The sequence below is a fragment of the Oncorhynchus clarkii genome, chromosome 1 (assembly GCF_045791955.1).
Source record: "Oncorhynchus clarkii lewisi isolate Uvic-CL-2024 chromosome 1, UVic_Ocla_1.0, whole genome shotgun sequence".
Taxonomy (NCBI): domain Eukaryota; kingdom Metazoa; phylum Chordata; class Actinopteri; order Salmoniformes; family Salmonidae; genus Oncorhynchus; species Oncorhynchus clarkii.
Genome location: NC_092147.1, coordinates 12,149,039 through 12,174,478, shown reverse-complemented (window position 1 = coordinate 12,174,478; position 25,440 = coordinate 12,149,039). Strand labels below are relative to the sequence as shown.

At 41.7% G+C, this 25,440-nt stretch overlaps 1 protein-coding gene and 1 non-coding gene across 3 annotated transcripts in view; both read left to right on the top strand.

The window, feature by feature from the left end:
• LOC139422819 (ELOVL fatty acid elongase 1b) overlaps positions 1 to 25,440 on the top strand; it is a 33,379-nt gene that overhangs the window by 5,986 nt on the left and 1,953 nt on the right. Inside the window, exons 1-7 of one of the 2 annotated variants that reach the window (XM_071174329.1) lie at positions 16,697 to 16,956; positions 23,811 to 23,910; positions 24,051 to 24,241; positions 24,599 to 24,679; positions 24,894 to 24,950; positions 25,059 to 25,164; positions 25,299 to 25,435. In XM_071174329.1, the coding sequence (XP_071030430.1) occupies positions 23,850 to 23,910; positions 24,051 to 24,241; positions 24,599 to 24,679; positions 24,894 to 24,950; positions 25,059 to 25,164; positions 25,299 to 25,435 (633 nt within the window). In that variant the 5' untranslated portion in view covers positions 16,697 to 16,956; positions 23,811 to 23,849. Of the gene's footprint in view, positions 1 to 16,696; positions 16,957 to 23,810; positions 23,911 to 24,050; positions 24,242 to 24,598; positions 24,680 to 24,893; positions 24,951 to 25,058; positions 25,165 to 25,298; positions 25,436 to 25,440 lie in introns of those variants that run through there. The other variant, XM_071174247.1, reaches the window with a different exon arrangement.
• LOC139418309 (U7 small nuclear RNA) lies at positions 21,179 to 21,233 on the top strand. The gene has a single exon (XR_011635299.1). It is a non-coding gene; the product is annotated as a U7 small nuclear RNA (small nuclear RNA).

Here is a 25,440-nt window from a genome sequence, read left to right as displayed (position 1 = left end):
TAAAATGAAATCACTTACTTTGCCTCAGCACATTGAGTTGATAGAAGGCACTGAAGAATACTTTTTTTTCCGTAAGACTTTTGCGAACCAACTTTCTCTTTCACGTACGCTGTACTATGTGGAATGTTTAGTCACCTCAGACGGCCAAGAAATCTGCACCTGGATCGAACATCAACATAATTTCCCCGAGCAACTCATTCTAGGTTTACCATAAGCGTTCAATGGATTAATTCATTGATTTGATATGGGGTGCTTATTAGTGTTTGGAAGTTATTTTCATAAGAGGCAATGCATTCCTCACAGACATTATGGATGCTGTCATTCCCTACATTGCGTAACCTACATAGTCTTGTATAATCCTACGCTGTCTGTGAGACCTGCTCTACACTAAAAGCTCAAGACGCACCAGTAGGATTGTCAAACGTTTGCCTGCCAACAGCACTTAGCACCTCTGAACAGTGTCGGCAGTCAACCTCTTTTGTGTTCACACAGCAAAGACCTTGGAAGCAGTCAGCCACTCAGCCTTGTTAAAATACTCCAAACCAGAAGGTGGCAGTAGTGTTTGGCTTTGCATGTCCGTGTGTGTTGCTTATGGTCTTGATTCCAAGCTAGCTGCGCTGATGTTGCTATTTTGTAGAAAGCCCTTGTTGATACTATTTTATTTATTTTTATTTCACCTTTATTTAACCAGGTAGGCCAGTTGAGAACAAGTTCTCATTTCAAACTGTGACCTGGATACTAGCCAGATGGCCTCAGTTAGATAACTACCTGGAAAGATGACGAAGAAACAATTTTATTCACTCTCCATAATTCCATACTGCAAGTGCCAGCTCATAGCCAAATGTTTAGCAAGCTAGTTAAGGTTAGCATATTCGCTAGCTAGCACAACATAGCTAGTGCAGTGTCCTTTGCTAACTCGGCAGCTAACACAGGCAGCTGTTTGATGGAAACTAGCTAATCCATTATGATTTAATTATAATGTCAATACTATCTGCTGTGATTCGCTAGCTTGGAGGACGTATTTAGTGTTGTGTGCATTGCATCTGTGCACTTACCTAGCTCCTATCCCATAGCCTACATTGCATATGAAGTGTGACTGGCTTATCCGGGGATGTACGGAAATGTTTTTGTCTGATTGGCTCAAAGTCAAGATGTTGGCAAGCATTGCAATTCTACAAGTAGAATCACTAGGTTCGTCGCTCCCGAGTCAGCAAGCAGCAAGTACCGCTTTTGTTCTACGTGCTTAGAAAACTTAAAAGGGTTCTTCGGCTGTCCCCATAGGAGAACCCTTTGAAGAAACCTTTTAGTTCCAGATGGAACCCTTTTGGTTCCAGTTCCAGGTAAAACCCTTTCCATAGGGTTTTACATGGAACCCTGTTGCTTGCTGACATGGAACCCATAAGGATTATACCTGGAACCCAAAAAAGTTATACTTGGAACCAAAAAGAGTTATCGTATGGGGAAAGCTGAAGAATCCTTTTGTAATGAAGGAACGGCTGGTGATAAGTAGATATTGGCAGTCTAATGGCAGTGAGATTCTAGGTGTGTTTCATGCTTATTATGTAAAGTCTGACTTCAGGATGTTACCTTTTAACCACATGCTAGGGAGGGACCTTGGACCTTCTCCAATGTGATAGAAAATGTGAGGATGTGAGGAATTTAGGAAAGATGAATTGAGAAAGCCTGTGTCAGTTGAACCCTTTATCTGGCAAATGAGTAACTACCCAATGGGCAAAAACTGGTTGAATCAACATTTTTTCCAAGCCATTTCAACCCCAAAAATCAGAATTATGACGTTGAATCAATGTGGAAAAAGTCATCAACTTGTTTTTCACTTAACTTTGAACCTAAATCCAATGATGTGGTGAAACGTTTCATTGATTTCACATTGAATTCACAATAGTTGACACCTCAACCAAATGTAAATCAAAATGTTGATGTTCAACTGACATCTGTGTCCAGAGTGTAGTTCCTTTTTTCAAGTGCGGAGATAAGTAAAAAAAAAAAAAAAAAAAAAAAACTTTATATTTATCAGAAGGGAAGTGGTGACCTTGTGTGACCACCCATACAGAACTTAAAAGAGGAAGGTGTTTTTGAAGTGTGTGTCAGCTCTACACACAGTCCCACCTTGATACCAAAAGGTATAATCATGACATTTGTAAGGAATGATTGACATGTTTTAGTGTTGTGATGAGGGAGAAATACCTGCAAATATTTATCCTGACCAGTGACTCAAACCCTCTACCCCTCCTCCCTGTTCCCACCTTTAGAGGGTAGTAAACATCCTCGAGGCAGGTTTCATATGCATCTGATTGTTTGGAACGGTTATAATTCTGTAATGAGCACTTTTTCAAATGTCATCTGAAGCAGGTAATGTTATCCTATGTTGAAACCAGTTCTGATCAGATATACTTCAGTAATAATTGTGGAAGGGTGTTTTTGGAATGACGCTGTTGGAGTAATAATCAGTACTACCTCTTGGTTATTATCTTAAGGCAAATGCCAGGAATAGCCTAGTTTGAGGTAGGTGACCAAACTGACAGATCTGTCACCAGGGGCTCTACTCCTACACAACCTTGGAAAACTACTGACTGACACTTCTCTCTGTAGAGCAAGTGTGCCATCCCGCTGGCTTGCTGAATGACTGTCTGTCCCCCCCAGTAGTCAAATATGTGATGTTTTCACTAAGGTTTTAGTATGACAAAGATTCATTCAATAGATGGAGTAGTTAGATAAGGTAATGCATGTTGAGTAAACATTTTGGTGGTTTACACAAGTAGTGAATGAGAGATGGAAATGTACTTTTTAAAAGTGAATATTTTATTTCAAGGTACGTTCTTTTTAGTGCAGAGGTATGCTTATAGGGTTAAAGAAGGGTTGCTTATTTTTGTTTATGTACACAAATGTGCTTTTAAAAAGAGGCGAAAGCGCAAAGGCAAGCTTCTGATCCATTGCACAATCATAAAATAACAGAATATAACATTAATTTCAATGAGTGGTGAAATTGAACTTGTTCCACTTTTCTAAACAACTTCTTATATGGAACGAGTTCATACAGAACCATGCTGGGGGTGTTATTTAACCACATCCTGGCTTCAACTTCCATTTCCTGTCAAATAAAATGGTTGGTGACTCGCAGTGGAGACACTGTGCCGGGACATGATAGGTTGTCCCTGCCTGGGAACACCAATTTTTGGTATCAACATAGTAAGTAGATCATTCTGTCACTGTTATTAGTCAATACATGTAATTTACATAACTAGAGGGGAGTGATAGTGCAATAATAACCTTAACAGTATACTGGTATTTGTGATTTACAATATCTGTTACTAGGAGCTGAAAGACTAGAATGTTAAACCGTCATGGTGAAGCCCCCCCCCCCCCCACCATAGAAATTAAACAAATGTGCCTAAATCAAACAAAATATATATATATATATATACATACATACATACAGTTGAAGACAGAAGTTTACATACACTTTAGTCAAATACATTTAAAATCAGTTTTTCACAATTCCTGACATTTAATCCAAGCAAAATTCCCTGTCTTAGGTCAGTTAGGATCCCCACTTTATTTTAAGAGTGTGAAATGTCAGAATTATAGTAGAGCATTTCTTTCAGCTTTTATTTCTTTCATCACATTCCCAGTGGGTCAGACGTTTACAAACACTAATTTGGCAGCATTGCCTTTAAATTGTTTAACTTGGGTCAAAGGTTTCGAGTAGCCTTCCACAAGCTTCCCACAATAAGTTGGGTGAATTTTGACCCATTCCTCCTGACAGAGCTGGTGTAACTGAGTCAGGTTTGTAGGCCTCCTTGCTCGCACATGCTTTTTCAGTTCTGAACCCACATTTTCTATAGGATTGAGGTCAGGGCTTTGTGATGGCCACTCCAATACCTTGACATTGTTGTCCTTAAGCCACTTTGCCACAACTTTGGAAGTATGCTTGGGGTCATTGTCCATTTGGAAGACCCATTTGCGATCAAGCTTTAAATTTTAAATTTGCTTTTAATCATTTTCCTACCTCATGATGCCATCTATTTTGTGAAGTGCACCAGTCCCTCCTGCAGCCAAGCAACCCCACAACATGATGCTGCCACCCCCGTTCTTCACGGTTGGGATGGTGTTCTTCGGCTTGCAAGCCTCCCCCTTTTTCCTCCAAACACAACGATGGTCATTATGGCCAAACTGTTCTATTTTTGTTTCATCAGACCAGAGGACATTTCTCCAAAAAGTAGAATCTTTGTCCACATGTGCAGTTGCAAACCGTAGTCTGGCTTTTTTATTGTTGTTTTGGAGCAGTGGCTTCTTCCTTACTGAGCGGCCTTTCAGGTTATGTCGATACTGCCGAGACTCATTTTACTGTGGTTCTAGATACTTTTGTACCTGTTTCCTCCAGCATCTTCACAAGGTCCTTTGCTGTTGTTCTGGGATTGCGTTGCACTTTTCATACCAAAGTACATTCATCTCTAGGAGGCAGAATGTGTCTCCTTCCTGAGCGGTATGACGGCTGCGTGGTCCCATGGTGTTTATGCTTGCATACTATTGTTTGTACAGATGAACGTGGTACCTTCAGGCGTTTGGAAATTGCTCCCAAGGATGAACCAGACTTGTGGAGCTCTACAATTTGGCAGATTTTTTTTTTGTGATTTTTCCCATGATGTCAAACAAAGTGGCACTGAGTTTGAAGGTAGGCCTTGAAATACATCCACAGGTACACCTCCAATTGACTCAAATTATGTCAATTAGCCTATCAGAAGCTTCTAAATCCATGACATCATTTTCTGGAATTTTGCAAGCTGTTTAAAGGTCAAGTCAACTTAGTGTAATTAAACTTCTGACCCACTGTTATTGCGATACAGTGAAATAATCTGTCTGTAAACAATTGTTGGAAAAATGACTTGTGTCATGCACAAAGTAGATGTCCTAACCGACTTGCCAAAACTATAGGTTATTTCTTCAATCCCAAAAGAATGGGAAAGATGGGTACCGTATTAATAATACCAGAATTTCAGACAGTACCTTTCTTCTCCACTTGGAGTTGAGGCCTATAGTTTCATCAACATAACAGAAGTCGTGGAACATGGGACTTACTTTGACATTAGGCCATTAAGTGATCTTTAATTTGCCATCTGAGATTAAATGGTGTGCGACGTCGTAAATAGCTCAGCCATATTATTCAATTTCAGAACAGACTGCTTCTTTTGTGAAAAATCAGCATGTTGCCTTGGTAATTTTACTGTATATTTCATAGCCTGTAGCTCATTCCATTCAGAGAGTGGGGGAAGGCCTTGGTAGTGTTGCACCATAGTTCAGCATACGGGTGGAAATATCAGGAGACATGTGCTTACTTGTTGTGTAACAATTAGAACACACAGACACTTGACGCAACCTCACTCACACAAACCTGGGGCGTTGGCCTATTCACTAGAAACCAAACAAGTTTCAAGATTTTATTAGTCGTATGTAGGGGATACGCATGGTATACACCGTCCAACAAAATGCTTATTTGCAGTTTCCTTCTTGACAATGCAATAATAAAAGATAAGAGTACGATCATAAAGTAAATGGTTCAGTAGAATTGAATAAACATTTGAGCATAAGTATAATACAGAAAGGCACAGTTTTTATAGTCCCAATATTTACATGTGTATTGGGGAACGGGGGATGTGGGGGCAGTGTAATAAGAGTCTGGGAGCAGCAGTTGTTTTGTGTGTGTGTGTGCTAAGGTGCAGAGAATCAGAGCAAGTGGTCAGTCCAGTTCAAGTGTTAATCATTCTGATGGCTTGAAGATACCAACAGGCTCAGACAGTTTCTATCAGACGTCATGCTCCGATACCATCTGTTTCCAGTAGATGTCCTGGATCGGTGGAAGCACGGCCCCAGTGATGTACTGGGCCGTCTTCACCCGCTGGAGGGCCTTCTGGTCGTGGACAGAGCAATTCCGTGGTGCAACCGGTTAGGATTCTCTCGACGGTGCAGTGGTAGTATTTGGAGAGTGCCCGGGGCGGCAATGCCGCTTTTCTTCAGCCGCCTTAGGAAGTAGAGGCGCTGTTGCACCCTCTTGACAAGAGTGGTGGTGTTGTTGGTCCATGACAAGTCCCTGATGATATGGATGCCGAGGAACTTCTGCTGACTCTCTACTGCAGTTCTGTTGATGTGGCTTGTGGTTCCCTCCTCTGCTTCCTGAAGTCAACAATCAACTCCTTTGTTTTGCTGATTTTGAGGTAGTGGTTGTCATGCCAGTTCACTTACCTCCCATTGGTTGACTTGTCGTTGTTTATCACGCCTACAACCGGGATGTCGTCAGCAAACTTGATGATGGAATTGGTGTCGTGCAAAGCCAGTCGTGGGTGAACAGGGAGTACAGCAGAGGACTGAGGACTCACCCCTGGGGCGCCCCTGTGTTAAGAGTCAGTGTGGAGGAGATGTTGCCAATCCTCACAGCATGAGGTCTGCCCGTCAAGAAGTCCAGGATCTAGTTGCAGAGGGTGGTGTCCAGACCCAGGGCTCTGAGCTTGGTGTCGAGCTTGGAGGAACCAATAGTATTGAATTCTGAACTGTAGTCAATGAACAGCATTCTCACATAGGTGTTCCTCTTGTCCAGATGTGTTGAGGCCACGTGAATAGTGATGGGAATGGCATTTTCCATGGATCTGTTGGAGCGGTAGGCAAATTGGAGTGGGTCCAGTGTGCTGGCCTTGATGTGGGCCATGACCAGCCTCTCAAAGCATTTCATGATGACTGGGGTTGATAGTCATTTGGGCATGTCATCTTTTTTTTCTTGGGCACTGGGATGATGGTGGTCTCCTTTTTAAAGCAGGTTAAGACAACAGACTGGGGACTCAAACAAACGGGACAAATCGGGAAAGGACATACTTGAATTTATTCAATATAAACTCTTGTATTGTTGCAAAACGTATTCCGTTTTGAGTAAACGATTTCCGTTGCAAAATGTTTAGGATTTATGATTACACCCCAGGCCAGCAGGGAACAGAGGTTGAGTTAGTGCTGCAGTTTATGCTGACAGACATACAGCATTGTGGTATGAGAGGCCAATCAGGTGTTTCAATCAAGTAGAGTTGCACATTTTGGGGAACTTTCAGAGGTGGAAACTTTCCATGGGAATATATGGGAAATATGCTAATTAATATTAATAATAAATGTGGATGTTTTTTGCATTGGATATATTTACCATATCATATGGAGACAAACAAAACATTTGACCTTTTCTTAAGAAGACATAATTGCAAATGATTAAATCCTTCCAATAGAAAAACAACAACAATTTAGTTACAAATGTAACTTTAATTAAAGGAGTTAACTCTTCACATGGGATGACTTCACTGAACAACAAAAGAAAGGATCACATCTCCCAAAAACGTTTTCAACATACATAAAATGATAGTCTAGAAACTAAAGCTTTGGTTGTCATCCTCTCAGGCTTCCATGTCTTCTCCCTGGACCTCCTCAATGTCCAGCTCTTGAACATCAGACTCTGAGGCCTCATCTTCACTGTCACTTTCCAACCTTGTTGAGGATGGCTCGTTGTCAGGCTCAAAAAGCCTCAAATTTGCCCGGCTGGCCACCAATTGTTCAACCCTTGTATTGGTCAGTCTGTTGAGTGCTTGGGTGTGTGTGTTCCCAAACAAGGACCAGTTGCGCTCTGAGGCAGCTGATGTTAGTGGGATTTGGAGGGTGATGGAGGCAACAGGGGAAAGAGCCTCAGATCCACAAAGTCCCTTCTACCAGGTAGCTGATGAGATATGTTGGCACCACTGCCATTTTGCATCTGCATCCCGATGCCCTTGCATGGAAGTGTACTTCACCAGACTGCCAAGAACCTTGCCCTCATCCAGGCCAAGTGGCGAGACACGGTAGTGATGACACCATAGGCCTTGTTGATCTCTGCACCAGACAGGATATTCTTGTCCAACATGCACACTGCGGCATGTATGAGCTTCAGGCAGAAGTCTTTTTGATGTATTTCAGAACTGCAGTTTCCTCTGCTTGGAGCAACAGTGAAGTGGGCAGGGCAGTACGAATTTATTCTCTTACATCTGCAAGCAGTCTGAACATCAGACAATATGGCATTGTCTCCCTCAATCTGTGCAATGGCTACTGCTATAGGTTTCAGGAGTTTCAGGCTGCTTACCACTCTCCCAAAATACATCACCAGGTGGATCCTCTTGATGGGGCTGTCCATACCTCTTGATGGGGCTGTCCATACCTCTTGATGGGGCTGTCCACCATATTGATTTTTTTATAAAATGGCTTTTGGCGAATGTGTGAATTTAAAACCAACTTTACCTCTGTCTTTTTAATACCGTGGATAAAATGGGGTATGCCAGGTGTAATCTCTGCCTGAAAGAGATCAATTATGCTAACAAAGGGTATCATGCTCTGCTGGCACATTGTAGAACAGATGTCCACAGGCAGAAAGTATACAATGTAATAAATATGCAGTGTAGGCCAAAGATATTGCTTTAGTTGTGTTGAACTTGACAGTAACACGAGAGTGAGGGGGGGGGGGGGGGGTATTGAAATGTTTTACTAAGTGAATGTTATTTTTGCACACATGTAGCCTTGTGCACTTGATCAATATCTATAATAGAGCAAAAATAGAATGCCTGTTTGTTTCATTGTATTTCTACCCCCCCCCCTCCCCCCAAGGGTCTGTGTGGTCACAAGCATTCTATTATAAAAGCCTTCATGGCTAACTGCAATATTAGTGTATTGTTCTTTCTCAAGACTTGTGTCGTTTTCAGTAAAGTCTAGGCAACAAATAACATTGGATTGCTTTCGTTACATTTTTTAGCTGTGAGTTGGGTTCATATGAACCACTTTTTATTTTACACACCGAGACTGATCATGTAGATCATATTCTTTGTTGTTTAATTAGAGCAGAGATGTTTTGCATGTTTCAGTGGGCCCTCACCAGTTTGCTTCCCTGTATATTTACCAATACCATATGTTGGTGTAGAGAATCATGCATGTAGTAAAAAAAACAAAATAAAAAAGGAATTAGTGCACGTGCAAAAATAAGTGAACCCAAGTTGCATTGGTTAAATTAAGTAGTTAAGTAGAATCAGGTGGGTAAATCATTTGATACCAAATGAACCAATCAAAGGAGAGATCGTTTGGGCGGGACTCTGATAAATAGAGGTAAGAAACTTGGTCAGTTTGGTGTTACCCATCCAGGTGAATACAAAACACACCATGCCGAGAGTGAAGGAGATCTCAGAGGACATCAGTCTGGGGAAGGCTATAAAATCATCTCAAAAAGATTTGAGCTTCATCAGCCCACTGTCAGGCAAATAATTTACAAATGGAGAGCATTTAACATGTCAGCAACTCGGCTTAGAAGTGGACGCCCTTCCAAAATATCCCCAAGAGCCACAAGAACAATAATAAATAGGGTAAAAGCCAACCCAAACATAACATCTATAGATTTGCAGACTTCCCTTGCTGCAGCTCAGGTGACAATAAGAGGAACACGAATCGAAATGCCATTCATGGGATGGTTGCTAAGAAGAAGCCTCTGCTATCAAAGAACCAAACTGCCCATCTTAAGTTTGCCAGAGACCACCTGGACAAACCTGAAGGTTTCTGGAAGTCCATTCTCTGGACCGACGAGTCCAAAATTGACCTTTTTTGGATTGGCCAAGCCAAAGTCCTGACCTAAATCCAATCGAGATACTGTGGCAGGACCGTAAGGAAGTGGGCAAAAATCATGAGACTGATTACTGGCTATAGGAGATGTTTACTCCAAGTTGCTGCTAATGGAGGTGCCACAAGCTATTGACTGAAGGAGGTCACATTTTTGCACATCAAATCTGAGTTTCTGTTAAACTACTTTTGTTCAATAAACAATATAAAAATATATATATATATATATATTTTGTCATTTACTTGGAATGTCTGTATTATGATTTGGGGTTTCGATAAGGATTTTGTTTATTTTGGTATTTTATAACAAGCACTGTATGTTTTTATTTTTTTATCTGGCTTTGTTGGCTCTTCCATATTGTCTATTTCTGATAAGCTACCCAGGACAGGACTGAAAACAGCCCATATTAATATATGTAACCTTAGAAATAAGGTTCATGAAGTCAATAACTTGCTAACATCAGACGTTTAAAAAAAAAAACTTTATTTAACTAGGCCAGTCAGTTGAGAACAAATTCTTATTTACAATGACTGCCTACCCCGGCCAAACCCTAACCCGGATGACTTGGGCCAATTGTTTGCCACCCTATGGGACTCCCAATCACGGACTCACTTAGATAATTAATTTGATGATATAGCAATAAAAGGATATAACATCTATAGAAGAGACATGGATGCTTATGGGGAGTATATATATTCAGAGCCATATCTCTGTAATGCTTACATAAGATGTTATGATGAGGTGTTGTAATTGTAATTGGTTAAACAAGTTTTTCCAACAGTATGCTAAGAGCTGGCAGCAAGCTGATAGGCCTGCTGTTAGAACCAGTAAAGGCCACTTTACCACTCTTGGGTAGCGGAATTACTTTGGCTTCCCTCCAGACCTGAGGACAAAGACTTTCCTCTAGGCTCAGATTAAAGATATGACAGATAGGAGTGGCTATAGAGTCAGCTACCATCCTCAATGGCTTTCCATCTACGTTGTCAATGCCAGGAGGTTTGTCATTATTGATTGTTAACAATAATTTTTCCAAAGTGGGCAAACAGGCAGAAAATGCCAACAATGAACAGTGAGCCATCGTACTCATGCACACAAAAACAAATAATGAAAGTTTAGATTTTGTACATTTTGTAAAAATTTACATTTTGAAAGTTAGTGCGGAAGAGGTGGAAAAATTGTTATTGATCAATAATGACAAACCTCCTGGCATTGACAACTGAGGTAGCTGACTCTATATCCATTCCTATCTGAGCATAGAGGAAAGTCTTTGTCCTCAGGCCTGGAGGGAAGCCAAAGTAATTCCGCTACCCAAGAGTGATAAAGCGGCCTTTACTGGTTCTAACAGCAGACCTGCTAGTTCATAGTATACTGTTGGAATTTTCTTTTGACCAATTACAATGCTATTTCTCGGTAAACAAATGAACAACAGACTTTCAGCATGCGTTGAGAGAAGGGCACTCCACATGTACTGCACTGACACACATGACTGATGATTGGTTAAAATAAATTGATAATAAGAAGATTGTGGGAGCTGTACTGTTAGATTTCAGTGCAGCCTTTGATATTATTGACCATAACCTGTTTTTGAGAACTTGTGGGACTTTTCAACCTCTGCCATATCGTGGAATCAAATCAAACTTTGTCACATGCACCGAATACAACAGGTAGACCTTACCATGAAATGCTTACTTACAAGCCCTTAACCAGCAGTGCAATTCAAGAAAGAGTTAAGAAAATATTTACCAAACTAACAAAAGTAATACAATACAGTATTGAGGCTATATTCATAGGGTACTGAGCCAATGTGCGGGGTTACAGGTTAGTCAAGGTAATTTGTACATGTAGGTAGGGTTAAAATGACTATGCATAGATAAAGCAGCAGTGTAAAAACAAATGACCCCCCCCCCCCCCCCCCCACCAATGTAAATAGTCTGGGTGTCCATTTGGTTAGTTGTTCAGTAGTCTTATGGCTTCGGGTTATAAGCTGTTAAGGAGCCTTCTGGTCCTAGACTTGGCGCTCCGGTACCGCTTGCTGTGCGGGTAGCAGAGAGAATGTTCTATGTAATAGAACTCAGAGGGTTTTCTTTAATGGAAGCTTCTCTAATGTCAAACATGTAAAGTGTGGTGTACCACAGGACAGCTCTCTAGGCTCTCTACTCTTTTCTATTTTTTCCAATGACCTGCCACTGGCATTTAAACAAAGCATGTGTGTCCTACGTATGCTGATGATTCAACCATATAAGTATCAGCCAACAACCGCTAATAATAAGTCACGAAAACCCTTAACAAAGAGTTGCAATCTGTTTTGGAATGGGTGGCTAGTAATAAACAGAATTGGAAAAAGTACCCAATTGTCATACTTGCATAAAAGTAAAGATACCTTTTTAAAAGAAAATGACTCCAGTGAAAGTCACCCAGTAAAATATACTTAAGTAGCTAAAGTATAAATAATAATTTCAAATTCCTTATTAAGCAAAGCAGATTTTTTTTTTCAGGTACGAATAGCCAGGGGCACACTTCAACAGTCAGACAATTTACAAATGAAACATTTGTGTTTAGTGAATTTGCCAGATCAGAGGCAGTAAGGATGACCAGGGATGTTCTTTTGATAAGTGTTTGAATTAGACAATTTTCCTGTCCTGCTAAGCGTTCAAAATGTACCGAGTACTTTTGGGTGTCAGAGAAAATGTAAGGAGTAAAAGGTACATTATTTTCTTTAGGAATGTAGTGGAGTTAAAGTTGTCAGAAATATAAATAGTAAAAGTACAGATACCCTAAAAAACAACTTAAGTGGTACTTTTACACCACTGGTAATGAAATGGTCCTGAACATCTCGAAAACTAAGAGCATTGTATTTGTTTCCCTAAGTTTTAGACCTCAGTGGAATCTGGTAATGAATGGTGTGGCTGTTGATCAAGTTGAGGGGAATAAATGACTTGTTACCTTAGATTGTAAACTTTCATTGTCAAAACATACAGTGCATTGGGAAAGTATTCTGACCCCTTGACTTTTTCCGCATTTTGTTACGTTACAGCCTTATTCTAAAATGTATTGTTTTTTTCCCTCATCAATCTACACACAATGTCAAAGCAAAAACAGGTTTTTAGAAATGTTTCAAATGTATTAAAAATAGAAAACTGATATTTACATAGGTATTCAGACCCTTTACTCAGTACTTTGTTGAAGCACCTTCGGCAGCGATTACAGTCTCGAGTCTTCTTGGTTATGACGCTCCAAAATTGGCACACCTGTATTTGGGAAATTTCTCCCATTGTTCTCTGCAGATCCTCTCAAGCTCTGTCATGTTGGATGGGGAACATCGCTGCACAGCTATTTTCAGATTTCTCCAGAGATGTTCGAACAGGTTCAAGCTTAGGTACTGGCTGGGCCACTCAAGAACATTGAGTGGCCACTCCAGCGTTGTCTTGGCTGTGTGCTTAGGGTACTTGTACTATTGGAAGGTGAACCTTCGCCCCAGTCTAAAGGTCCTGAGCGCTCTGGAGCAGGTTTTCATCTGTACTTTGCTCTGTTCATCTTTCCCTCGATCCTACCTAGTCTCCCAGTCCCTGCCGCTGAAAAACATCCCCACAGCATGATGCTGCCACCACCATGCTTCACCAAAGAGATGGTGCCAGGTTTCCTCCAGATGTGACGCTTGGTATTCAGGCAAAAGAGTTCTTGGTTTCTAATCTTGGTTTCATCAGACCAGATAATCTTGTTTCTCATGGTCTGAGAGTCCTTTAGTTGCCTTTTGGCAAACTCCAAGCGGGCTGTCATGTTCCTTTTACTGAGGAGTGGCTTCCTTCTGGCCACTCTGCCATAAAGGCCTGATTGGTGGAGTGCTGCAGAGGTGATTGTCCTTCTGCAAGGTTCTCCCATCTCCACAGAGGAACTTTGGAGCTCTGTGACCATCAGGTTCTCCATTTAAGAATGGTGGAGGCCACTGTGTTCTTGGGGACCTTCAATGCTGCAGAAATGTTTTAGTACGGTGCCTCGACACAATCCTGTCTCGGACCTCCACGGAGAATTCCTTCGAGCTCATGGCTTGGTTTTTGCTCTGACATGCACTGTCAACTGTGAAACGTTATATAGACAGGTGTGTGTGCTTTTCCAAATCATGTCCAATCAATTGAATTTACCACAGGTGGACATCTCAAGGATGATCAATGGAAACAGGATGTCCCTGAGCAGAATTTTGAGTCTCATAGCAAAGGGTCTGAATACTTATGTAAATAAGGTATTTCAGCTTTTTTGAAATACATTTGCAAACATTTCTCAACCTGTTTTTGCTTTGTCATTAGAGGACATTGTGTGTAGACTGATGATAAAACATTTTAATCCATTTTAGAATAAGGCTGTAATGTAACAAAATGTGAAAAGGGAAGGTGTCTGAATACTTTCAACGTGGCACTGTCATAGGAGGCCACTTTTCCAACAAGTAAGCTCTGCTAGAGCTGCCACGGTCAACTGTAAGTGCTGTTATTGTGAAATGGAAAAGTCTAGGAGCAACAACGGCTCAGCCGTGAAGTGGTAGGCCACACAAGCACATAGAACGGGATCACCAAGTGCTGAAGCACGTAGCGCGTAAAAATCCTCTGTCCTCGGTTGCAACACGTCACTACTGAGTTCTAAACTTCCTCTGGAAGCAATGTCAGCACAAGAACTGTTCGTCGGGAACTTCATGAAATGGGTTTCCATGGCCGTTCAGCCGCACACAGCCTAAGATTATCATGCGCAATGCCAAGCATCGGCTGGAGTGGTTTAAAGCTAGCCTCCATTGGACTCTGGAGTAGTGGAAACGTGTTCTTTGGAGTGATAAATCGTGCTTCACTATCTGGCAGTCCAACGGATGAATCTGGGTTTGGCGGATGCCAGGAGAACGCTACCTGTCTGAATGCATAGTGCCAACTGTAAAGTTTGGTGTAGGAGGAATATTTGTCTGGGGCAGTTTTTCATGGTTCGGGCTAGGCCCCTTAGTTCCAGTTATGGGAAATCTTAACCCTACAGCATACAATGACATTCTAGATGATTCTGACTTTGGGGTAACAGTTTGGGAAGGCTCTTTCCTGTTTCAGCATGACAATGCCCCCTTACACAAAGCGAGGCCCATAGAGAAATGGTTTGTCGAGATCGGTGTGTGGAAGAACTTGACTGGCCTGCACAGAGCCCTGACCTCAACCCCATCGAACACCTTTGGGAAGAATTTGAGCGCCGACTGCAAGCCAGGCCTAATCGGCCAACATCAGTGCCCGACCGCACTATGCTCTTGTGGCTGAATGGAAGCAAGTCTCTGCAATGTTCCAACAACTAGCAGATAGCCTTCACAGAAGAGTGGAGGCTGTTATAGCAGCAAATGGGGGACCAACCAACCATGATTTTTGAATGAGATGTTCAATGAGCAGTGTACACATACTTTTGGTCCTGTAGTGTAAATTCAATGGTTGTAAAGATGGGGAGAGGTCTGTCCATAATAGAAATGCTCTGCTTTTTTGACACCACACTCCACAAAGCAAGTCCTGCAGGCTCTAGTTTTATCTTATCTCTAATATTGTCCAGTCATATGGTCAAGTGCTGCAAAGAAAGACCTATTTAAGCTGCAGATACACTTACCCCCCACCCCCCCAGACATGTCACCAGGGGTCTTTTCAGGTCCAAAACAAATTCAAGGAAACAAAAAACAAACACTTGTCTTATATTTATTTATAAAAAATGTAGGACCCCAGTAAGACTAGATGTTGGCGTCGGCTAATGCGGATCCTAAGAACTCCTAAACTCATCAAATCCCTTGGGACAAAGCAACAGGTAAACCCGTCTCTGTCCACAGATAGGCCAGACAAGTACATCTACACAACTATTAACAGTTGATTGGACTAGGGTGCCAGTTGTGATGCACACTTTTAGTCACGACTAAGTACCTAATTGAAGTAGATTGATGTTAGATAAAATATTAGAGCAGTACTTGACGAGTGTCCTTCGCTCTCAGTTAGGGGTGGCTTGTTTGACAAATGTTTTACATCACAAAGGATCTGAGAGCTTGCTTAAAGTAAGAGAGGAATTTGTAGGCTACTTAACCTGTTAATATACAACTAAAGGGTGGAGTGTGTCTGACTCCCACCTGACTGTTCTGTATGGCCTAGGCCTGGAAAGGTACACCAAGACGTGAGTATGTGTGCTGCACGTGTTTGTTCTAGAGGGAGAGTGAGTGTCATAACTACATAGCTTTAAAGATTGTCTCAATATCTGTTCCTCCTTTTAAAACTGGGCTTGGTAGGGAGATCAGACTCTGATTTCATATGCGTGAGAGCAAGCAGAACGTACAATATACTTACATATTTGCCAGTAAGTCACTGTCTTCCTGTAGGAGCCATAATGGCCTTATCTATGTTAGCAGATTTATCAACCAGCCTTGAGTAACCCGTAGAATTATACTTTAGTTCCAACTGGTCTTTTCCTCATTGGTGTTCAGTCTCCAGAAGAAGTATTCCATGTTGTTTGATGAACAATACATTTTTTAAAATTACATTTTGGAAAGCCCCTATGATTGTTTTTGTAAGTGTCATTATGGAGTTGTAAATGTTTATTTTGGTAATGACTTTGACTTCCAGTCCAGATGGAGGGTGAAATGGATGTTAGCTTTGCTTTCGGGGTGTTGGCTGGGGAAAGAGACTAGCGGCACAACAACAGTCGCCACTGATTTCTCCCCGCTGTGTATGAGAATAATATAATCAGCCCACCCCCTAGGAGAGAAACCTGCAGGATGATACCATATTCTGCTGTATTTAGCTTTGAGAGAGGGGGGAGGATGGGGGTAAGAGGGGAAGGGGCAACTCCTGTCAGACCAGGGCTGTGGTCACAAAACGGCCACCTACCTTTCCTTTATTTTGAGGTTTTCACACTGCCGGTTGAAATACAAGGCCAGCTTCCTCTTGTTTTCACTCTCTTAACCACCCAGCTTGCATTTACACTGACACATATACACTCCTCCCTCTCTCTCCCTCTCTGCCTGCCTCGCTCTCTCTTTCTGAACTCGTTATTCATTCACTGTGTGTGTGCGTCACGGTGGGTGGGGAGGACAGCAGTACCAGTCACACTTCATCCGTTTTCTCTGTCTCACTCACTCCTGCTTCCTCTTTCACTCCCTTTCTCTCTCCCTTGACTGCTATCCTGGCGCTTCTCTCCAAAAGGAGCAAGCAAGCTAGCTGTGCTCTTTAGTGTTGGTGTCCACACTGGCATCCTTTGGCCCGCTCTGAGGTGAACAAGAAATAAACCACATCAAAGACGAGGTAAGTCTGCTCACTTAGCACCAGATGGAGTACCCAGGAAACGAACCCTAACGTCTTCTCCCCCTTTATCTAATTTTGGCACGCTTGTTGAGCTAATGGTTTGGGTTTGTTTCCCTAAGTGGGTTTTTAGGTCTTGTGTTTACGTTATCTCTTCAGGGAAGGCCTGCCTATATTATGTGTCTTAACAAGCTGGGGTAAACACACAGATGTTGTTTTGACTTTGAAAACCCAGTGTGTGTGCGTACAGTAGGTAGAGCATCCCTGCCAACACTTCTGTTAAAGGCCCAGTACAGTCAAAAACGTGATTTTTCTGTGTTATATATATTCCCACACTGAGGTTGGAATAATACTGTGAAAATTATGATTATGCACTTTTTTTACTGTAAGTAAAGATACATTTCAGCCTGTTTTGTTGATATGGAGTAAATTTAGTTAATAGACCAGTAAGAAAGAGTTTCAAACCTCTCTGTCAGTAACCGCTAGTTTTCAGTTCCCCCCACCCCACCCAGACCACTCCCAGACAGCCTTAGAAAAATTATTGCTTGAGAAATTGTTCTTTGCTAATAAGCTATTTTTGTTTATTTTTGACCATTTTAATTGAAAAAAATCACAGTAAGTTACATAATTGTTAACCAGAAATAAATGTATGTAGAAATAAAAACGTCTGCATTAGGCCTTTAAACATAAGCTGCACTGTGTTTTTTTCTAATTGGCTCCTCCCTCTCTCCCTGCGGACGGTTTTTACCCCTCCCCTCTGTCGTTTTGTTCATCATGAACTCTAACCTTTTGAACAAGGCTCCTTTTTTCATCACTATGATTAATTGACAGGCTTCCCATAACACATGCATTTTCCCCACCCTTTCCACTGTGCTACTCTTCCCTGCAAGTCATGAAAGAGGCACTTAGTCGACGATTTGAAGAGTTATTCCTAAACCAATATTTACTCCCACCTATTACCAGCGTCACAATTCTGTTCTGGGTTTTCTATGTCAATAGTGTAGTCACAGAGAATTGTATCTGGTCAAGGTCTCGAGATGGCTGATCATCACACGATAGGTTGATAGTTTTGAGGAAAGATACACTCCCTAGATTCTGGAACGGAGAGGGATGAGGTGATCTGACAGTCTCCTCCCTCCTGGTTTATGGCTGTTAACTGTGTAGCCCTGTTGAGTCCAGTGTTAGATGACTGGAATACCAAAAAGAGCTACATTTAATTGGCTTCATCTGTCTGTCCGCTTTACAGTTAGCTATGCCGATATGGCGTTTCTTTCATGGAATTGAGGTAGTGTTTATCATATATGCACAGTCACTTTAACTATACATTCATGTACATACTACCTCAATTGGGCCAACCAACCAGTCCTCCCGCACATTGGCTAACCGGGCTATCTGCATTGTGTCCCACCCACCACCCGCCAACCCCTCTTTACGCTACTGCTACTGCTCTGTTCTTCATATATGCATAGTCACTTTAGCCATATCTACATGTACATACTACCTCAATCAGCCTGACTAACCGTTGTCTGTATGTAGCCTCGCTACTGTAAATAGCCTGTCTTTTTACTGTTTTTTTTATTTCTATACTTACCTATTGTTCACCTAATACCTTTTTGTACTATTGGTTAGAGCCTGTAAGTAACCATTTCACTATAAGGTCTACCTGTTGTATTCGGCGCACGTGACAAATAAACTTAGTTTTGATTAGTGAAGTGCTTGGACTTTGACTCTCTGGTCAGGGTGATGGGAAGTGCCACCTTGTGATCCACCACAGTGCTGGTGGAAAGATTATTGCTGACTTAGTAGTCACAACACCATGAGGAAATTCTCCTGGAAGTCTTTACAGTAGCAGTCAGAATGCTTTGTTACAATGTGACTGTGGAGTTTAAACGTGTTTGTAGTGAGCTCATGGGATTGGTATGTCTGGACTCTTGAGACATTTCCGTAGAGTGAGGTTGCCAGATTGAAGTGATGGCACTGTCAGATCAGAACTGAAGGACTACTGTTATCGCACATTGTTTTAAAGTGAATCGAACAAATATGAACAGTGTCACAGTCCTCTGCTGCTGTACCGCTCAGTCAAGTTGAACTACTAGATTCTGATGGATGGTTTGGTGTTGCTAAAGGTTGGAATTAATGTCCTGACTGAGATTTTCCTATCCGTAGTTGTGGTTGTTTACTTTAGTCTAGATACGTTTATAGACATGTACAAGAAGCCAAAGGGGTAAAAATAAATATCCTGAATATTCCGCACTCATTAGGTTATTGGCCTGTCTTCCTTCTCTGGTCTCTGACAGGAGAATGGGGTGTCTCTAGTCTCTCCGATGTTCTTTGGATATCTCCACTATGGCTATTGTACAGGTTTATTTCCTCCTCGCTGGTCTGTCTCTTTCTTTGGTGCCTTCGGATGTGGATTGAAAGAATCGTGTTGTGTTCTCCTGTGTCTGGTTAGCCACAAGACAAGCCTCTTAGCCTCTTAGCCACAAGACAAGCCCCTGACACTATACATTCTCATACTCACACAGAGGCGTTCAGGTTTTTGACTAGAAAGATTGGCAATGCAAACTGCCCCTCTGTGTGCAATACTCAGATCTCTGGTGGTGAATTCCATTCAGTAAAATCCAGTTCTTCAGTGAGATTTTTAACAAATCACATGTCGGTTCAGGGAAATACACACTTGCTTTTGAGCAGATATGGCGTTTTAGGTAATGTTGTCTTGGGGGTTATGTTGAATATATTTTTGTCAAAGTAGAGGGGCACGGCAGAATAGGCTTAAAGTAGTGGCGGCAGGGAGCCTAGTGGTTAGAGCGTTGGGCCAGTAACTGAAAGGTTGCTGGATCGAATCCCTGAGCTGACAAGGTAAAAATCTGTCGTTCTGCCCCTGAACAAGGCAGTTAACCCACTGTTCCCCGGTAGGCCGTCATTGTAAATAAGAATTTGTTCTTAACTGACTTGCCTAGTTAAAGGTTTGGTCTTTGAGTCAGAAATTTAGGCAAGATGCCAAAACATTTTTCTATTTTCGTTTCCAAGTGGAAAGCGCAAATAGGACTCAAAAAATAAATTAAAATGTAAATTTGCTCATCTTCCTCGCATGGGTACACTCAAACTAAGGACCAGTAGATTATCACTATCAATAGATATCTAACATTTGTCATAATGTTCACATGATCTCTTAATGTGCAAGTGTTACTCCTCTGATCAAGACAGACGATTGATGTCTGAATCTGCCCGAGTTAGAGGCACTGAGATGTGTGTTGTCACCACAGATATGAGGCACACCTGCCGACTCGCCTTGTTTTCAGGTTCCAAAGGAACAACAGCTATTTGTGTAAGAGCTTTCTGAAATTCTTCGTCTCTGGTCTAAATTAGCATGGAAATGAGAATCATACCGAGAGGTGAGCACTCACTCAACAACCAGGAAACTCCCTGCCCGTGCGCTGTAAATCTGCATACAATGAACTTTGCCCTATATCACTTGTAGGCGCCCATGAAGCTTGGCTTTTCTGCTTGGAACACACAATGAATTGTGGTTTAGTAAATGCCAACCTCTGCCTTAGTTGCAGGCTTTTCCTTGAGGTTTTCACCTATTGCATCCATAATGTGACATGGCATGTGCATTTAAGTTCAAAGGCCTACATGTTCCGATTTCTCAGGAATGTTCTCATAATCAAGACGATAGCGGTTTATCCTGATATCCCCCTTGCCATGTGGTTGTTATCGGTGTCCTTGAAGTTTCCAGGTGAACAAAATGTGCAGGTGATCTTAGCTGCTAGATTAGATCTCGCAAACTGGATATTCCTTTGCCTCTTCGAAAATGTGCATTTGCTATACCTTCCCAGATGAAACAATACTACCGTTTTACTATAGAATACTACAGTACTTACTATAGAATTCTATAGTAAACTGTAGAATACTATACTACACACTGTAGTATCCCTAGATCATGTGTAGTACTTACATGTTGTAGTAAATACTACAGTTTCATCCACAAAAAAAACCCACTGGTAAATTCTACAGTAGTGTCAGCAAAAACACCACACTTTTTTAACTATAGTGAATACTACAGTTTTTAATTTGCATAGACCCTGCCCATTCCCCTCCCCATATCACAATTTGTGCCATCCATAAGTGAGAAACCTACATACCGTATATTGTGTTCCGAAAAGAGCAGAAGCTCTGAATGATCCTTTCAGACCCCAGTCCCTGTAGCTACCTACATGTTATGGAAAATTATAGCTCTTTAGTATTTCTCTAGTAGGTGTCCTCAGGAGAAAGCCTCTACTTCTATGTCAAAGATAATAGAACAAAACTCTTTAGTCTGCAAAACCAAGACATTACAGTAAATACTACAGTATACTACATTAATTACTATAGTATATATTATATTTTTTATTTTCCTACAGTATTTAGACTAGTTAACTGTAAATGCTACAGTAAACACTAGTGCGTACTACAGTAAAGTCTGTAAAAACACTACAATTAATACTAATGTATTTTTACCATACTATAGTGTTTCTTTATGTGAGTTGTGGCTAGTTGCTGGTAAACTACTCCGGACCTGTACCGGAGTTCAAGAGAAGTACAGATAATGCCAGTTAACTTTACATACAGATATGTGTGCAGGTTATATGATTTAAAGGCCATACATCTTATAGAAAGCCCTGTTGGTCTGAAAATGTCTGGCTGCTGATTTTAAGTTCATAATCACTGTTACATAAAAATAACAAGAGACTGCATTCGGCTCATTGAGTACAGATGCTAAAGTAGATAAATGGAGTGGCCTGCTATTCAACATACTTTAGAATATTGGATGCTATCTGTGAGAGCTCCCTTTACTGAGTGTTGACCAGCTTTTCTTTGTCATCGATTCAACTCTGACGTGTATGTAGGTTATCGTTCACACCACATGAGCCAAATCATGTTGGGCAAAGTTTCAAACCGTGTTAAAGTGCATAAAGGACTAAATATTGACATGTACACAAAGCATTTATCTTGAATATTCCCTTTGGAAAACAGGTGTTGCTTGACATTCTTGCTGTGTGAAAGACCTCCAGCCTAGTGTTTGGTTAATTGAAAGGGCTTCTTTCCGTGAGCATACCAGTGGATGGGAGCTGAGAGCGAACACTTCCCACTTGAACTATTGTTGTAATCATGTATGGTCCCTCCGATTTCAACCATGTGTACACTTGACAATGTCTCCCATACTGTTCCCTGTATGCTCAGACGTTAATACTGTTCCCTGTATGCTCAGACGTTACTGCTGTTCCCTGTATGCTCAGACGTTACTGATTGTCATTCCATGTTGATTGTGTACTGTGTTCAGCTCTAAGGAAGGATATATGTTTTTGCTCTGTGTTAGACACTTTTCTATACTTTTTGCTGTTGCCCCCCCCCCCCCCGTACATTCCAGTAGGTTGGATCATTACCTCCAATGGTATTAGCTTAGGGTAGACTTTACTCCTAGGGCAGGGAGAGCTCAGTGTAGGTTTTCTCTGAACAATGGATCCCTCTTGCTCCATAGTGGGGCAAGAATGCTACCGCACCCACACATCCCAGCTATTGACCAATAACATTGACGACATGCCCTATATAGAGTTGAGATTTGATACGGATAGGTTTTGTCAAGACTGCGCTCAGCCCCTGTGTACACTTTTTTGTGTTACTGTATACACATTGTAGTCAGCCAATGTGTCGAGAGATTAGAAGTTTGAAGATTTTATACCAGTATTGATACTTGTAGTTCAGTTGTTGATATAAATTGCAGGTCGCTGAGTTCAGTCCAATTGTCCTTATAACCCTAAGGTAAATGTGCCAGTCTGTGGAACACCTGTCTTCAGTCCAATTGTCCTTATAACCCTAAGGTAAATGTGCCAGTCTGTGGAACACCTGTCTTCAGTCCAATTGTCCTTATAACCCTAAGGTAAATGTGCCAGTCTGTGGAACACCGGTCTTCAGTCCAATTGTTCTTTTATAAACCTTGAGGTTAAACCGTCCCACCTGTGTTATGCTGTTTGTTAATAAGCCTGTTTGATCTCTCTCTTCAGTCAGGGTAGTTCTGTCCACACCTGGATCTCATGAGACTGGTCTAGAACAAATTCAAACTTCAGGCCTTTTGCCTCCTCCCTCTCGCGCCTGGGGTCATTCAGAGAGAGAGCGTTTGTGTTTTGCTGTGGTTCTGTGTTTTGGCCTGGTTCCCATACTTGGCAGTCCCAAACTGAGGCGAATGCTGTGGGATGGAGACGCTCGTCTGTCCCCTGTAGCCCCTCCTCTCTGCTGTCAGGCCATGTCTGCCGGGACAGGGGCAAGGCATGCTGGGATGTGGGGGCAGAGTGTGGTATGCTGGGTCAGTGATATTTGTTCAGAACCAGAACACACTGTTGTTGACCTAGTCAACTGTAGCACACACACATTTCCTGTCTCCTTCTTTCATGTCATGAAACCAAATAAAATTCTAGCTGTAAAGTGATGTTCTGTGTCATGTTTTTGTGAGTAAGGGTTGATGGTTTTGCCAAATACAACTGTGACTAGATTATTAAATATGATGCAGGCAGTTTAATACCACGAATGATGTTTGGGTAAAACATATTGTAAAGTCAGTACCTAAAGATATTGCAATAGCATATCACATTAGATAGTATGTAAGGGATTTGGAGTAGCGTATTATTTTATTTTTTATATATAATACATGTCATTTTTTTATAGCGCTTTTCATTACAGAGTTATCTCAAATCTCTACTGAGTAAAAAAACAAACATTTATATACAATATAATATTTATTTTTTTATATATTTTTTTAAAGCGGGTAATGCAAAATCCATAAAAATGACATCATGACTAATTAATTTGATTTTCCACAGGTGATTGGGTGGTGATACCAGAGGCGGAAGCTAGTCAAAATGCTTCAGGACATTGGTGCTAGAGCCATGGGGGTTTATGAGTATCTCTTGAAGGGAACAGGTGAGGTATTTTTATGCCTAGTTAATTACTTAACTATACCTCTGCTTTGTGTACCGTGAAAGCTGTAAGCAAGTATATATTTTTTTGTGGTCATAAACCTGTTTTGTAGTTTATTTTACAGCTCATGTTTTGTTTCTCAGACCCGCGACTATGGAGTTACCCACTCATGGGGAGTCCGGTGAACATGTCGGCCATCTTGCTGACCTACATCTTCTTCGTGCTGGTTGCTGGGCCTCGCTTCATGGCCAACCGCAAGCCCTTCCAACTCAAGGAGGCCATGATCACTTACAACTTCTCCATGGTGGCATTGAACGCCTTTATTGTCTATGAGGTGAAACACTATGATGCAAATCTCTTGTCTCTCAAAGATCGGGGTTCTTGATTGGTTCTTTTGAGAGGCATCTCTACAGGACTTGGAGCCAGTCTTTTCCCTAGCAGTGTATTTGGTGTTTGGTATGTGGCAGCTCTGTCTGAATGGGTTATTGCCATACTTGGCCAGAGTGTGCTGGATAATTGGAACACTAGCTAAAGGAACCATTGCCTAGATTGAGATTTACATGTAGAAGATGACCCATATAGTCAATATACACTTGCTTATGTTAATAACAGTATGGCTTCTTTCCAATCTAGTTTGACTACCGGTAGCTACAGTATCTGTTTGTCTCAATTTGTTCTCTTGTCTTTTTAGTTCTTGATGTCAGGCTGGGCCACGACATACACATGGAGATGTGACGCCGTTGATTACTCGGACAGCCCCCAAGGCCTTAGAGTAAGTCTTGAGTCTTTGCTTCACACATGGTCCCCCCCCTCCCCCGTGATGGTCATGAGATGCATCATCTTTGAAAGAAAGTATGCAAGACAAGATACACATTCTTAGGATATTCCTACTGATCCACTGTGACAATACTATCTTTAGATTACTATTAATAGGCTGTTTTGTCCAATTTCTCACATTTGCATGGTGTGCTGTGTTCCCTCACTAGATGGTTCGAGTGGCCTGGTTATTCTTGTTCTCCAAATTCATTGAGCTCTTGGACACGGTAAGACTTCAGATTATTTCCTACAGATTTGCATCTCTTCAGTCTTTCCCACCTGTTCACGTAATGGCCATCATAGTTGTATTTGACACGTTTCTCTCGTTGGGTCAGGTGTTTTTCGTTCTGAGGAAGAAACATGGCCAGATCACCTTCCTGCACGTCTTCCACCATTCTTTCATGCCCTGGACCTGGTGGTGGGGTGTCAGTTTAGCTCCCGGTGAGTCCACAATATTTGGGATTGTAAAATGGTGGGAAGACAATTCTATTTGCAGTAGACAAATGTATGTTGTTGGTGGATCCAGTGGAATATGGGCAGGGTTGGTTTGAAGTGTTCTGTGTGTTTTACCTCAGGGGGAATAGGCTCTTTCCATGCCATGGTGAATTGCATCGTCCACGTCATCATGTACTCTTACTACGGCCTGTCTGCGGCTGGACCACGCTTCCAAAAGTTCCTCTGGTGGAAGAAGTACATGACCGCCATCCAACTGGTATG